Source organism: Branchiostoma belcheri, unplaced genomic scaffold (assembly GCF_001625305.1).
Source record: "Branchiostoma belcheri isolate BF01 breed outbred unplaced genomic scaffold, Haploidv18h27 scaffold33, whole genome shotgun sequence".
NCBI classification, from domain to species: Eukaryota; Metazoa; Chordata; class Leptocardii; order Amphioxiformes; family Branchiostomatidae; genus Branchiostoma; species Branchiostoma belcheri.
The window spans coordinates 1,079,675-1,095,083 of record NW_017803943.1 but is presented as its reverse complement, the minus strand read 5'-3'; the positions used below and the strand labels follow the sequence as shown (position 1 = coordinate 1,095,083).

Here is a 15,409-nt window from a genome sequence, read left to right as displayed (position 1 = left end):
TTGAAACCATTTCCTGGCAAATTGAATAATTCATTTAATTTGTAGCAAAGAGATGTACTTCTGTGTGTAGGAGTGGGCAGATCACGAGAAGAAAATTTAGAACTAGAATAGGACGTTGTACTGTAATAACTGTACATAACTTCAGCTGAAAGACAACAAAAGGCTTGGCCAGCATCAGAAAAATGAGAATCTCCCTAGTGGAAAACTGGCCATGTCTGACAAAAAGCTTTTGAAGTGCATTGACAATGCATGTATTTATGCCCACTGCACCGACCGGCCAATGCGACTGTACCGAAGCGCCGACTACTGATTTGTATTAGTACTGCAGAGCAGAGCAGCTGATTACACCACAACATGGTGGCATGTTGCGTCGTCTGCACATTTCGGCTGCCTTTGATGTGTCTGTTTTGTCATCAATAAGGCTTGTATCAATATTCTAAAGTCAAAGACTGCTCCATAAACGTTAATACGTCACACACAAGCTAATCGTGATTTTCTAAAATGGCTGCTAGTGGAGAAGTCGGTGAGAAAGCTGATGAAATCGCCCCCCTCCCACCCGACTTGGAGCCGGAACAAGCTCGGGCGGCGGGGTTTGTGATTGTTGGAGGCGGAATTGCGGGCGTTACTTGTGCTGAACAGGTGATTTCTTAAGTTTTAAAGAAATAAGTACCCAGATATATAATGACTGAAGTTCTAGAGGCTTGCCATGCTCTGGTGGCTAATTGTATAGATCTGAAATCTTTAATGTAACATGGCTAGAGTCTGTGGTCGCGTGGGAATCCCGAAAAAGCCTTAGAAAGTCTTAGAGTAAGCTTGAAAAATACTTGTCTTAGAAAGCCTTCTAAAGCCTGCTTCTCCCCACAGTTGTCAGCGTTGTCCCCAGATGACCCCATCACGCTGCTGTCAGCCTCTCCTCTCATCAAGTCTGTCACCAACTTCAGACAGGTGAGTACCCTCATCTTCAAGCAGATGTGGGGTTGGACTCAGAGGACAGTAACATTTTCTGACTGCCGAGCCTCTCTGGGGTAACCATCAGAGAGGCATGGTAGACAGAAAGCGTTACATTCTTCCTCGATCCCCAATATCTGCTTAAAATGACAGTAGTACATTATATATCAGTGGCACACAAAAGACTGCATGTCTATGCATCATACCGACATGTAATCTGCACTATACAACAAAGCTGCCAGGGGGCCTAGATTTTATCAAGGCATTAGATATCAGTTTTGAGGATTTTTTTTATCAACCTGTTTACCTACCAATGCAACATGTGTATAGTGAAAACACATTCTCAATGAATCTCCTCTGCAAGCTGCCTTGATTAAGATATAATTAGTTGTTAAAGATGATCCACTACCAGTATGTGTCTAACTTCTAAGACTGTGACTTTCTTTGCCAGGTTGGTCGGGCCATGGAGGAGTTTGATGTTGAAGAGACAACGACCGATGCTCTTCAGAAAGCCTGTCCTAATGTCAGAGTAGTGCACACACTGGTCAAGTCACTGGACACAGACAAACATGTTAGTTACAACAAGTCACTACCAGTACAGATCTTTATATCTCATCTGAGAACTTTTGATTTTCTTTAAGAATGTTTGTAATTGTCAAAATTTCCAGTGAAGAAAAACAAACGTATGATTTGCAAATGCATTACTGTTTCATGCTGAGAAGCTTACCTACAATTGAAAAGGTCCTCCAATGTTGTCAGTACCATCTTTTTTTGCCACTTTTTGAAAAGTAGTGTTCAGACTTACCTAGGGTTTGAAATTCAGATCAAAATAAAATAGGCTAACGTCAGCGGGTGTAGGCGGGTTTTTGCTAGGTTCCTTTCGGGAAAACAAAAAAAACATTTTTTTCCTAGGCTATAGGGATCTTCTAGACCTAAAGCTGACTTTTATGAGTTTTGTGTGTTCCCTACAGGAGGTGTACACAGAAGATGGGCAGACATTTCCTTACACCAAATTGTGTATCTGTACAGGAGGCCAGCCAAAACTCATCACTAAGGACAATCTTCATGTCATAGGGATCAGGGACACAGAGACTGTACAGGTAAACAAGCGGTTTGAATTTGAATTGTATAACCAGTAAACTGCCACATGATGTAAACCCTGTTGTAAACTGTCATACAATTGCAACTGGAAGTGTCTCACAAACTTCTGCTGTCTTGTAATGGAAAAGGTTATTGTAGATCCTAGCTTGTTATAGCCTTGCCAAAAAACTTAAGGGAAAAAAATTGTACAAAAGAATGCGACTGTGTCTCAACGCCAACGCTTGTTATGACTGTGACCTTTTTGCATATTAGAAGTTCAGCAAAAGTCATGAATTCTATATGCATTCAGTGTTATATAATGATCTTGTTTACAGCACTTTCAGCAGAAGTTGTCCAATGCCAGAAGAGTTGTTATCGTGGGAAATGGTGGCATTGCACTTGAGCTGGTGTAAGTTGTTCCTTCATCTTTGAATGTCTGTAAGAAAGGTAAAGGTACTACATGTAGCAGTGATGAGAGTGTATAAGAGTGATTTTTTTAAATAAAAAAGGAGAAGAATTTATGTACCTTTTAAGTATTGTACAAAGCAAACAACCATATGAGAAGGAATTGAACATGTTAAGTAAACTATTTCTGGATCCCACAGCTATGAGATTGAGGGGTGTGAAGTCATCTGGGCGATCAAAGATGACTCCATCGGAAACACTTTCTTCGACAGAGGAGCGGCCGAGTTCTTCCTGCCTCACCTGACAGCAGCCAAATGTGAAGAAAAAAAGCCACTCAAGAGGCTAAAATACACCCACACAGGTTAGCTTGTTAAAAGTTCATTTCTTGCACCTATATATGGTGCATAGGGCAGCACCCACCTCTGTTTCTGTAGCCCTTGAGCCACACAGTCACAACAGCAGGGGCTGGTCCACTGGTAGTGGTGTGTGTTTAATTCCTGTATTCTTAACCAAATGCTGAGTGCTAAGCAGAGAAAGTCTTTGGTATGACTCGGCCGGGGATCAAACTCACAACCTACAGAATGTAAGACAAACACTCCACCCACTTGGCCATTGCACCAGTGCATGTAGCAAGGAGAATTCTGACATACCTGATGGTCCCAGTTGAACAGGAAAAGTCATTAGATATTTGTACATATACATTTGTACTCCTGTTTCTGTGTTATATATTATTGCCATTTCATTTTTAGAGCCGTCTGTTGCCAGTCCAAAGAGAGAAGATGCAGCAATGGGAGGTGCTCTTGGACCAGACTGGAAGGAAGGATGGAGAATGAAAGGGAAACAGGACCAGGTCAGCTGTACTTTGCTTTAATTGATCTGGATAAAGAAAAGAAATGGTTTCTAATACACAGTTCCCCGGGAATTTTGTATTAGAAACCATTTCTTTTGCTTCTACATTTGTTTCAGACGATATATAACTTCTACTTTTCTGACAAACATGTGCAAGGTAAAATTTGTCTGTTGCAGGTAATTTCAAACATGTCACCTGCACTGGTGTAAGGAGAAAATATTTCCAGCCTTGTACAATGCATGTATTTCACAGTCTGCCCACCAAGTCCATGTGGAGTACCAGTGTGAGGTGCAAGAGGTCCTCACTAGAGAAGAGTTCACCAGAACAGGTCAAGCCGCTGAAAACTTCCCTGGGAGTTCAAGAACAGAGGAACACAACGGTCAGGGAGCCAAATATCTTTTCTCAGTAGCATCATGGTTTATTGATTTACTAAGTGTTTTCAAAATCATATCCAGTGTTTTCAAAATTATATCCAGTTGCTTGAGTAACTGCTTTTTTGGCACTAAGTGTTTTCTTTAGCCAATTTAGCTTTCTCAGTGTCACTGCTTTTCAACTTAGATGTCCTCCATGAAAAACAGTGACTAGACACTGAGAAAGCAATTTCAAGGCAGCAATGCAAAAATATTCTGGATAAGGAAATCTGTCTCATGTTCACATTCACTGCTGTTTCTTATCACATTTTTGTCATCATTCCATGCTTGAAGCATTTGAAATAACCCCAAAACAATGCCTTTATTTTTATGTGTTCTATGTACTTGCGATTGGCCAGAGTCTGTATGCTGTTGCACAATGAGATTCTGATTGAAATTTTGCTCCCTTGCAGATGATTGGCCAGTCTATGTACTGTTGACCAATAAGAGACTGTATGGCTGTGACTTTGTAGTCAGTGCTACTGGTGTGGTTCCTTCTACTGGCCCCTTCCTCCACAATGCACAGGTAAAGAAACTTACAGTTTTTCAAGAAATACAATGTATGTAATAAAAAATCTTGAGTTGCAAAATTAGATATTTCAGAAATTCCGTAATGACCACCTTGTTCCATAATGACTGTTATCAACACAGATAAACTTTAATGAGAGCATCAGCAGTCATGATTCGCTCCTCTGCATGCAGCTTTTTTTAATTCAAATTTCCTTATTTCTGAAACGCTGTGTTTTTTGTGCAGTTTTCTGTGTCACCAGACGGGGGGTTGAGAGTGGATGATCACATGCACACCTCAGTCCCTGATGTCTTCGCAGCTGGTGACGTCTGCACGGCATCATGGGAACCTGCACCACAGTGGTTTCAGGTAAAAGTAACCATCAAGACAGAGTTTTCATTAGTGTCATAACAACCATAATTTGAATCTCCTGGTGTGACCTGTGATGGACTTGTGATCGCCTGCGTTGCAGCCGACTGATGATGATGATGATGGTGTGACCACTTGTCTAAGAAGACCTCTTATCCTTGGTCCCCGTGACTGTGTAATGTATCACCCTTTGCAAATACTGCAATGAATCAATGTATTTTCTTACAAATTTTCTTTAGATGAGGCTGTGGTCCCAGGCTAGACAGATGGGCTCCTATGCTGCCAAGTGTATGGTGGCAGACAGAGACAGGGAGGAGATAGACATGGACTTCTGCTTTGAACTCTTCGCACATGTTACTAAATTCTTCAACTACAAGGTATGGCCATGGATTGTAGGTATGAAAGGCAAAGCCTGACAAGAAGTCTTGCTTATGTTAAATCTGCTGTTTGCATTTTCTTGCTAGCTAGCTAAGTAAAGACAGAGGATTTCGCAAAAGAAAGTTGATATCCAGAAGAAAGTTGATATCCAGACTACGTGTAGTTGTTGCTTCCGATCAGAGTGAAAAATTTAACAGCTAAACTGGCATGTCTTGTTTTTCCTGCTTTGGGATTTTGATATAAAGGTTGTAGAAAGGTTGCGAAATAAAAGTTAGTAAATGATGTGAAGCTGGAAGAGAAAAAAAAAGTAAAAATGTAGGAAAACATTTCAGCACCTTGGAGAAGCACTATGGCAAGGTCCGGAGTTGTTTGTACATGTACTTAGTACTTGAGAAGTAAAGCATATCTCTGTGCATATTTCTGTTGTGTTGTTTTATTTTATCTTGATTATTTTCTAAATGTTTGTTACAGGTGGTCTTGTTAGGAAGATATAATGCACAGGGACTGGGGAAAGATCACGAGCTGCTACTCAGGTGTACAAAAGGTTTGTATCTGTTCATCTGTAATCCTATCTAGGAAACAATTTTGTTGAATTGTTGATGGGGTTTTCTGTAGTGCCTGTTTCTCAGCAGAATAGCAAGATGAGAGAAACACTGCTGTTAATAAGAAAACCCTGTATCTAAAGAATTGTACTGTTGTAATGCAGTTGTAATTGCAGTCAGTGGTGTAACACAGCACTACCAGCCCCCTGCTGTAGTGCTTTGCACAACTGTGTGTCGCCCAAGGGCTACAGAAATGGATATGGGCACCACCCTACACTCTGCATAAGGGCACGGGAGACCTTTCTTTCTTCTCCTCTTGCAGGACTGGAGTATGTGAAGGTGGTACTGCAGGGTGGGAGGATGCAGGGGGCAGTACTGATCGGGGACACAGACCTGGAGGAAACCTTTGAGAACCTCATCATTAACGGGATGGACCTCAGTCCCTTCGGAGAGGACTTACTCGACCCTAACATTGACATAGAGGACTATTTTGACTAGAAATATTCTCACAAACTGTCCTGTGTTCCGTCCATTGTTCACTGCCTTATGATGGCTAAATGTATGAGCAAATGTACTACTGTTTTATGGATTATTTATTGGCTTACAAGGTGCAAAAAAACATGTAATCATGTGTTAAATCATGTTTTGAAGTTAAAGATTTTGTGACACAAGACTAATAATTGTTGACAAAAGATAAAGTCTTTACCGCATGTTTAAAAATCCAAAACCAACGCATTATTGTCCATTTATCTATTTTCAAGATATATTTTACAAGTACGATATATCAGACCCTTTAACTTACATTATAACAGCTCAGAAAATATACAGATTCTTACAGAACTTCACTACATGTAGGTAACTTGTTATCATTAATCATCATCATCATCATGCACACCCCAGTCCTATCATCCTTACAGAACTTGTTATCAATCTGTCGTATACATATCTTTTTTTCTTAATTATTATTAATCTAATGCACTGCTGAGCCATTGACGTTGACTCTGTGGATGGAGATGAAGTGGTCGAAGCCAGACTTAACGACAAAGCGGAGATGGTGAGCTGTGGTGGCATCAACCTGCAGCCATAGAGAAAATATGAAAGAAGTGTTAGACAAGACTAATACAGTACAGGGCTAACAGGAGTAGCCTGGTTATCCAACCTATTTAAGCTTTTGAGTCCTGTTTGCAGAGAGGATGTTGGACAAAATGTCCCACCTACTTCAGTTAAAAATCACTTCACCATACAAAGACATTACAGACAATGGCTGACTGAACTTACCTGAATGTCTTCACTCTGCAACTCTCCCTCCACAAATTCCAGCACTGGAAATAGATGGTTTGAAAACAGTATTTACATGTTACAATTGTATCTGCAACAAATTACAGACAGTGCAGCAAAGAATAAAAAGTATATGTGAATGTTACAATTTGAAAAACAGTACTTTTTTAGCAGCAAAAATATAAAATGGCTAATTATATTAAAGGAATCTGTACAATGCTCACCTTTTTCTGTCAGTGGCTCAAAGTTGACTGGCTCATTTTGTACACTCCTCTCTATGGATAGTCCTTCAACTAGTAGGTCAATATAACAAGCAATTTTTTATTTAATGATAACGTTATCTATTTAGATAATTTTGTACACAACAAATACTAGAATACATCTCGTGGGGTGTCTTATCTGGAATACTTAACTTTTCTCACACAATAGTAGTACTTTAGTATATTAGCATGGATAAAAGGGAGTAACTTAATTAAAGGGATTATTGAATCCTGACCATTGGTAGTGAGAAGCCTGATGTTGTTGATGTTCATGAGACTTGTAAAACTGATGATGAACTCCTGTGGAAACAGTCCTGTAGTCAACCAGAACGTGGAACCGCTCCTGGTGGGAATAATCAAATACTTTTCAATCAGTAAATTTTGCTTTTGAATCCTTAAACTAAATAAAAGACAGAAGTTCAATAACTACAGCTACAGTATGACGTCTTTTGTCATTCTTTTTGCAATTTCGAAACCATGATTTATATTTTTTATGTTTATTAAAAATCAAGCTAATGAGAGAGTATCGCTTTATCCACAATTTTTGGTACCAAGTTTTTACCAGTTTGGGTGACGCCCCCCTCCCCACCGAGAACGTCATAGCAACCACGCAAAAAACGTCACTTCTCACCCGTCAATGATGTTTTCTGGAGGGAAATTCTCATCGCTGGAGGTCGCCAGGACGACTTGGGCACCGGCGCTGGCCAGAGCGACGTCAAGCATCGTAAAATGTGCTTTTAATGCGGTACAATTATACACACAACCCGATATTCTTTCCTTCTCCTTTTTACAGACAAGGAATTCAACCTTTAACCTTTAGACTGTTCGACTTCAAAAGTCGGGGGATCATTGTTGGAAATGTTCGGTACTAAAATGGAAATAGATAAAGATAAAAAGATTCAAATTATATCTAAGGTATAAAAATATAGTATATTTTTACTTTTTATTTGTTAACGTCACAGATAATACCTGTCGATGTGCAATTTACTAGTAAAACAAGATATTAAGGTTACCCCCTACAATGAATAGAATCTTCCTAGAATGGCGGCAGTTTTAGAAATTTCCAAGATCTTTTGCAGGATAGATATACGCTAATATATCTAACGTTACAGTTCTTTAATGTGTTTTGACTTGAACGACACTTCAGCAGTGCCAGCATGTATTTCGACACGTTTCCCCGGGAAGCCGTTGACCAGCTATCGGAGACGGGACCGTTCTACGTGCGGCACAGAGACGGGACGATGCGGTCCCGGGGCCGGCCGGCACACGGGATGGGCCCGCCCGAGAAACGGCCCCGGTTGAAGTCGCCTGGTGCAGGTATGGTCGTCTGATAGCTGTGGGGTGTGGCGTAACGGCAGAGTATTCGGCTCAGAACCAAGAGGTTCCGGGTTCGCATCCTGTCAAGTCACCAGCCTTGTGCCCTTGGGAAAGCCACATTACACAACTTTCCTCACTTCCCATGTACATTTTAGTAAAGCCTAAGGTAGGCAATTATGGTATTTAGGGGGCACACCCCAGTTTATTTGGGGCCTCTATTCGAAGCTGCACACCCTCAAATCTAGCGACCGTGTCTGGCGTGGAATAATTCGGAAGGAGAATAACTGTATATGGGACGAAAGGATATCTCTTCAGCTACAAGACCAGCTGAGTTTGGTTTCTCCAACCTTTTTAAGTTTGGTAAAATCAACGGAAAAAAACATTATTTTCACTCCAAAATTAATGCCCAAAATTGCGAATTTTCGCCTAGGATAATCCCATAGAAAAAAATTTTCCGGCAGAAATGACTGATGCTGGCAGAAAGACCCAAGCCTTGACTATACCCGAGTAAATTATAAAGAAAATTCTAGTACTGTAATTTTCTAAACAGTCCACGGCGCGAGGGGTTGCAAATCCACCCATACGAAGGCGCAGAGCGAAATCTAGGTCAAACGGGCGGATTACACTTGGCGCGCAAGGATACCCGGAAGTAAGGTTCGGAGCCAAAAGAAATTTTCACCCCAAAATCACCATTTCTTACACTCTTCAGCCATGTTAATGTTTAATGATACTTCGTGGCAGTTTATGAGAAATGTCACATCAAACTTGGGCCCTCAAAACCCCTTTGTCACTTTTTTACAACGGACTATCACGGACCCCGGTCGCGCAAAAACATGTTTACATCGTCATATTTCCTCACTCTAAATATTTAACACCAAAACAAACACACCATAACAAATTGCCACACTCCTTCCTGTCACATACCTCTCCCTAGTCATCATGAGAAAAACATGGCGGCCCCCATGCAGCAAACCAAAAACAGAACAGGTTTTGCTATACGCAAACTGGGGTGTGCACCATTTACTGGTATGCGATGGCAATTACATGTACATGTTTGCGTATAGCAAAACCTGTTCTGTTTTTGGTTTGCTGCATGGGGGCCGCCATGTTTTTCTCATGATGACTAGGGAGAGGTATGTGACAGGAAGGAGTGTGGCAATTTGTTATGGTGTGTTTGTTTTGGTGTTAAATATTTAGAGTGAGGAAATATGACGATGTAAACATGTTTTTTGTAGCGTGGTCTTGTCAGAAGGGTAGGGGGAGATTAATGCACAAATACAGTACCTGTACTGATTTTTGTCAATGTCAACCTTAATTTTTTCCTTCATTTTGGCAGAACTTGACCAACGTAGCTCACATGCTTCTGGAGTAAACGGTGCACCAAGAAAGTTGTTCAGCCTCTGCCTGGACTTTGTGGCTGAGAACATCCACTTGGTGGACTCCCTTGTTGACTTCCCAGAAGTGGTGGGGCACCAGCTGTTTAAGGTAATATCACAAGGAAACTTGTCATTTGGGACTCGGTATATGATTCGCTAAATATACTGTTACACAACAGCTGTTACACTCACAAAGGACTACCCTTAGGTACAATGGTATAACGTTACTGTATTCTGAATTATGATTGTGACATCACCCATCTCCCATCTTTTTTCTTGTAGCACCACTCTTAACATTGCTGTTAATGTGATATCTGAAAGTTTCACTTCCAACAGTTATTATGAATTGTGATCATCATGCATTACATACTTCCCGGAGGTTGAAATCTCTAAAGAATCTTGTTGTGTCCTGTTTTCAGGCAGTCCAGGATGCTGGAAGATTCCAAGTGCCAGATGATGCTGCCAGGACACTCGGCCTGTTCTGTGAGGCCTATGGGGCCTTGGTACTGAGTTCTCTAACCATCAGGGGACAGGTTCTACCGCTGAATGACTATCTACAACCTGGGATTCAGTACATGACAGGTAGGATATTAATCGTAATCTTTAAAATTAAACATTAAAAGTTTTGCTAAGTACAATGTACTACTACGGAAGGAAATCACCCTTTCTCCTCCATACTCCATCTCTCAGGAGAAAGCTTCTTTCATGTCTGTTGTTTAAGTCACATTGTCCCTCCTGCAGCTCTACAGCAGCTTGACCTGAGTAAATGTGGACTGGGAGATGAGCATGGCATTCTGGGAGAAATAAGTCAGATGTCTAGGTATGTATTTAATCAATAAATTACTGTCAGTGATTCTTAATTTTTTTCATGGTACTTTTATGGTCATGGTTTTCACTGTCCATTTTGTTTTGTTAACTTATCATTCCCAATTTTTTTAATCATTTGTCTTTCTTCCCACTCCAAGTACCATAAAGATATCGATAAAGGTCCGTGAACATTTTCCTCAGACTGTAAAATTTTGCAACCATGAAGATAAAGTGAATTACAATTATATATGATCAAGTTTTAAGCTAAAACACCAGAGATATGCTTACTTGTCAATTGGAGCCAACAGTAGCTTTGCCATAGTGTTTCTCCAAGGTGCTGAAATGTTTTCCTGTGTTCTTACTTTTTATAAAATCCTACCCCGCTGCCAAGTTTGACCCAGCTAAGCCTGCAGGGGAACTGCCTGTCCCAACGAGGTGTGCAGAGAGTCACCCTGCCGTACAAGATGTTTGGGAGAGGACCGGCTGGCATGGAGGTCTTCAATCTGGCAGGTGAGTAGCGTGTGCACACGTGTGCGTGTATGTATGTGTGCACGGGCATGTGCGCATGTGTGTGGATGCACGTTTTTTCGTGTGGCAGTTAGGGTCATTCATGACTTTGTTTTACATTTAGTTATGTTTACTGCAGGAAAACATATTGTTTTTGCTCCATTTCTTCTTCCTCTTCTTCTTCTTCTGTTCCAAACACTAACCTCTGACCTGGCCAATGGCCTCTTTTGTTGATGTCTGTCACCATAGTAACTGGTGTTGGGTTACATAATGTTGCGATTTATAGAAGGCATTTAGACTCATGTCACCATGTACACGCACGTATGTATGTGAATGAGGAAGAATTAACAGAGCAGACTATATCCGAAGGTAAACATGATGCATTTGCTTCGCAAATGTTACATTTCTATTTAGCCTGATAAACTGCTTGATGGTCATTAGTATTGGCAGAAATGTGGCAGAATCAAGTCGTTCTTCCATCTCTCTACAGATAATGCAGATTTGAGTGACAAGGTTGTGGGCTGCCTGTGCCATTCAAGAGACTACGAGCTGTCAATCTTTCCCAGACTAGTCTGACAGTGAGTAATCATTATGTCCTGTAAGTCTTAAGGTTTGTTACTCTCTTTTCATCATCATTGCTGCATGTCGTACTTACCGGGTACATGTTGTTTCTTTTCATCACACATACATGAAGTTGGATGTCTTCTTCTTTTCTTTAGAAATCAGGGATAAAGAAGCTGTGTGACCAGGGCTGGGCAGAGTGGACAGAGACACTGCCAGAATTCAGTGACGACAACGCAATCAGCAATATAGGATGGGCACAGAAGGTGACCAACTATTTAACTATAGTATATAGTAAAGCTATTTCTGCACTGGGAAAATTTGGCTGGTGTTAGTTGCCGTTAGGAATGACAAATACATACATTGTAACATTACTGTATTTACACAGTATAGCTCATTCGGATGAAAAGCTATGGAACCTCTTAAAACTCTAAGCTATTGTGATAAAAGGGAATCTATTTCTCACTGTATAATGTACACAATATGATGTACACAATTATAACACATTTTTATGCCTGCTGATTTTGCTGTTTTTGCTATTGTGTGTTTCAAGGTAGTGGAAGACTGGTTTCAACCTGCAAAAACACAGAATTCCTGTGTTCCAACAACGGCTGATGATGAAAATAAGTCAGATCGACGATCACTGTCCCTACGCAAGTTCTGTAAGTCTGTCGTTTTAATACTACACATTTACTGTAACAGTTGTGTATCTATATTGAAGGCCGTTTTATTTTTTTCATATACTTTATCCCAACTCCATTAAGATTTGTGTACTACTACTAGATGGTAGCTGTACTTTCTGTGCAGGCTGGATATTATCTTATCATAAATGATAAAAGATGACAAAAAATATACATTTAGATACAGGTAGACAAAGAGACAGAGAGATCATACTCTATAATCTCTCTCTCTCTCTCTCTCTTATTCTGCAGATCGAAAAACCTTACCACCCAAACAAAAACATCTTAAGAACCAGAAAAGAAGACTTCAGGGTCATCTTCACCTGTACAGAAAAGTTACCAACAACAGCCAAGAAAAGTACACATCTGTACCAGCAACACAAGGAACACTTTCTTTCAACATAGCACAAACAACCAAGCGTTATGACAGCAGTGATTATGTAATCTTTGAGAAAACTACGACCAAACAAAAATGCACGCAAGGTAGACAACTATCAAAACAAGACGGAAACAAGTCGTTGAAGGGGGACAATAACATGACAGTTGTAGTACGAGAAAAGGATGAAGACAAGTTTAACAGCTGGTCAGATGAGGAAGGAGACTTGTTAAAGAGCTACTTGCAGCCAGAGTCTAAACTGAGCCCAAAATTGTCTCTTCTGTCTGCCATGGAGAGGTGGTAGACTTGATACCAGGCAGGGACACTCCAACAACACTTCTGTCCTTAACAAAATGTTATTGTGCAGAACAGTGGAATCCCTACCTACCAATCCTATTTTTGCAGGACTGTAACAGGAAACATGAAAATTAATTTTCGTAGGCCTGAAGACATTTAAGAGGACATACCTTAAGAAAACTGGTTCTTCACATTAAATCACAGACAAGATTTCCCAAGTTCAGAAATTCCTGTTTATTGAGTGATCTTATATAGAGACCATAGAATGAAAATTAAATTGATATTCTAAGATACAAGGTGGTATTAACTGCCTGATGAAAGTTTAACAATATAGGTAAAAGAATCCCAATCATAAATTGTTGAAGTTTGTTTACAATGAAGACCCCTCAAAACCACACAACATTACAAGTTATGGTAAATATGCTACATATAGTCTATCACAATCCAATTTGGGAATTCAAAATATCCACCATAAACAGCATCAGCCACCTTTTTGGTTATTAGTTCGGTCAACAAATCTCAATCATACTATTTATAGTAATACTAACTCTTTCTTCCACATCCATTGCTTTAAATTGAGCGCAACATTTTGACATTTAAACAATTACAATGTAGGAGTCATTGTAGATATATAATATAAATTGATATATGAATATGTGATATATAAATTGGTACACAAAATATCACTATCTGGTTTAGCATCTGTTGTTCCCCATCTTCTAAGGGTTAGACATAACAGATGTCTAATTTACTGAGCATGTAAGACTTATAATACGTTGAACCATCATCACACCAATGAATACAGTTGGACTACAGCTAGACATATTGTAACTGTGCTTTTGATTGCCAATTTTTCAACAATACCTAATGACTTGAGATAATTTCAGTCGACAACTGCAATGTCAGTTAAGTGAAGAAGCTGTATTTCTAACCTTAACTATCTATTCAGTTTGATATCCTTAACTATTCCATTATTATTTTAAATCTTAACTTCACAAGTTAAGTGTTGCATTGAAAGCAGAATACAATGTCAGCATGTTATAGTATTACATGAACTATATGGAGAAAATGTATGCAAATACACTCAGTTATATTATTTGCGATGATTATATATAAGTTTTTAATGCTATACTATGCAATTACATTGCTTATTAATAGTAGCTTAAGAATACATCTTTAGTCACTATTTTACAATAAAGTCAACTTTATTTTTTAATGAAATGTATTCATGAATTGATCATAGGAAAGTCTGCATACACCATATTGCCTATAGTAATTACATAGATCTACTAGATAATGCATTTTAACAAATTGAATATAATTTAATACCAACAATAAATGATTGAAATGCATAGCTAAAACGTAGCATAACATATTTGTTTTCTTGGTTATTAGATGGCAGATTTCAGTGATCATCAAAAAAACTGTTCCAAATTTTGTAAATACATTAAAACATTTCATAAAGGGGCCTCGAATATCAAATGATTTCAGCTTACTTTAAGGCACTTACCTAGAAAATACTGTTGTATTGTGTACGTATAGATGTTTCTTTACCTAAAAGATTGTCAGTATGTTGTTTAAAACCTCTATAGTGCACACCGTCAAACAACAAAATTGCAGTGTTAAAATCTCTTTCCAAAGCATGGGCATTAAACTCAAGCTAAATACTTTTAAATTATTATTTTTTTTTTAGCTAAATATGATTATACAATTCAAATACCGTGCACCCTTCACTGTTGATCAGAACTCAAAGAGTTTCCCTCTTGGCTACACTAGTTCTATCATAATTTTGATATGGCTAAAATATTGAGCTGCTTCATCTTGACACGTCACCAGGTTGGTAAGTTGTTCCTTGTTAGAACTCCTCATACACATCCTCTTCTTCAACTGGAAAATATCACAAAAATGTTGGAAAATTCTTATCCTTTAAAGGCATCCAAATGTAGTTTCAGAGTGGCAAAGCAAAATATTCTGGATGAGGAAATCTGATATTGACATTTACTGCCATTTCTTATTTACTGCCATTTATGTCATCATTTCATAATTGAAGTATTTGAAATAGCCCAAAAGCAAGTGACATCACATTGTGTTATTTTTTGGTACCACCAATGAATAGCTAGAACAAGCCTACGATACAAAATAAGCATTAAGGACTTGGAGATATATGTAGCATTAATTTTGAAGTAAATGTAACTGTAACACTATTTCTATAGTCAATCTACGAGCATTGCGTAAATTATTAGTTTTGAAATCTTAGTGCTTGAACATACCTTCTTCCCGTTGTCTGCAATCATCATAAGTCCCATCACTGAAATTTGAACAAATTTACTGAGAAGCTGAATAACTGTTTCGTGTTCACTATATGTTAGTTCTAGAGTCACTGTATTAACAAATAAAAGGGCATTGCTCAATTACTATTTCCTCATTTTTATCATCATAGAAAAATATAGCACCTACCAA

The 15,409-nt window shown here is 39.1% G+C and overlaps 3 protein-coding genes across 3 annotated transcripts; 2 read left to right on the top strand and 1 right to left on the bottom strand.

Annotated features, from left to right (window-relative positions):
• The first annotated feature begins 334 nt into the window (after positions 1–334).
• LOC109475243 (pyridine nucleotide-disulfide oxidoreductase domain-containing protein 1-like) lies at positions 335–6,441 on the top strand. Its single transcript, XM_019775843.1, has 13 exons — positions 335–639; positions 865–945; positions 1,400–1,519; positions 1,920–2,048; positions 2,364–2,437; positions 2,634–2,794; positions 3,183–3,283; positions 3,536–3,662; positions 4,107–4,219; positions 4,448–4,570; positions 4,810–4,947; positions 5,420–5,492; positions 5,813–6,441. Exons 1-13 carry the CDS (start codon positions 502–504, stop codon positions 5,986–5,988), a joined length of 1,554 nt encoding a protein of 517 aa, XP_019631402.1. The 5' UTR covers positions 335–501; the 3' UTR covers positions 5,989–6,441.
• On the bottom strand, positions 6,226–7,836 carry LOC109475233 (intraflagellar transport protein 25 homolog). The gene is made up of 5 exons (XM_019775833.1): positions 7,660–7,836; positions 7,265–7,371; positions 6,993–7,061; positions 6,769–6,812; positions 6,226–6,565 (listed from the first exon to the last, which is right to left on the bottom strand). The coding sequence occupies exons 1-5, from the start codon at positions 7,749–7,751 to the stop codon at positions 6,461–6,463; spliced, it is 417 nt and encodes a 138-aa protein (XP_019631392.1). The 5' UTR covers positions 7,752–7,836; the 3' UTR covers positions 6,226–6,460.
• Positions 7,837–8,124: 288 nt separating this feature from the next.
• LOC109475140 (leucine-rich repeat-containing protein 42-like) lies at positions 8,125–12,956 on the top strand. The gene is given in 11 exon segments (XM_019775676.1): positions 8,125–8,345; positions 9,682–9,830; positions 10,141–10,303; positions 10,463–10,545; positions 10,851–10,916; positions 10,918–11,038; positions 11,526–11,558; positions 11,561–11,613; positions 11,755–11,862; positions 12,150–12,258; positions 12,529–12,956. Coding segments are annotated over 11 exon segments (1,473 nt in total). The 5' UTR covers positions 8,125–8,185.
• The last annotated feature ends 2,453 nt before the right edge of the window (positions 12,957–15,409 follow it).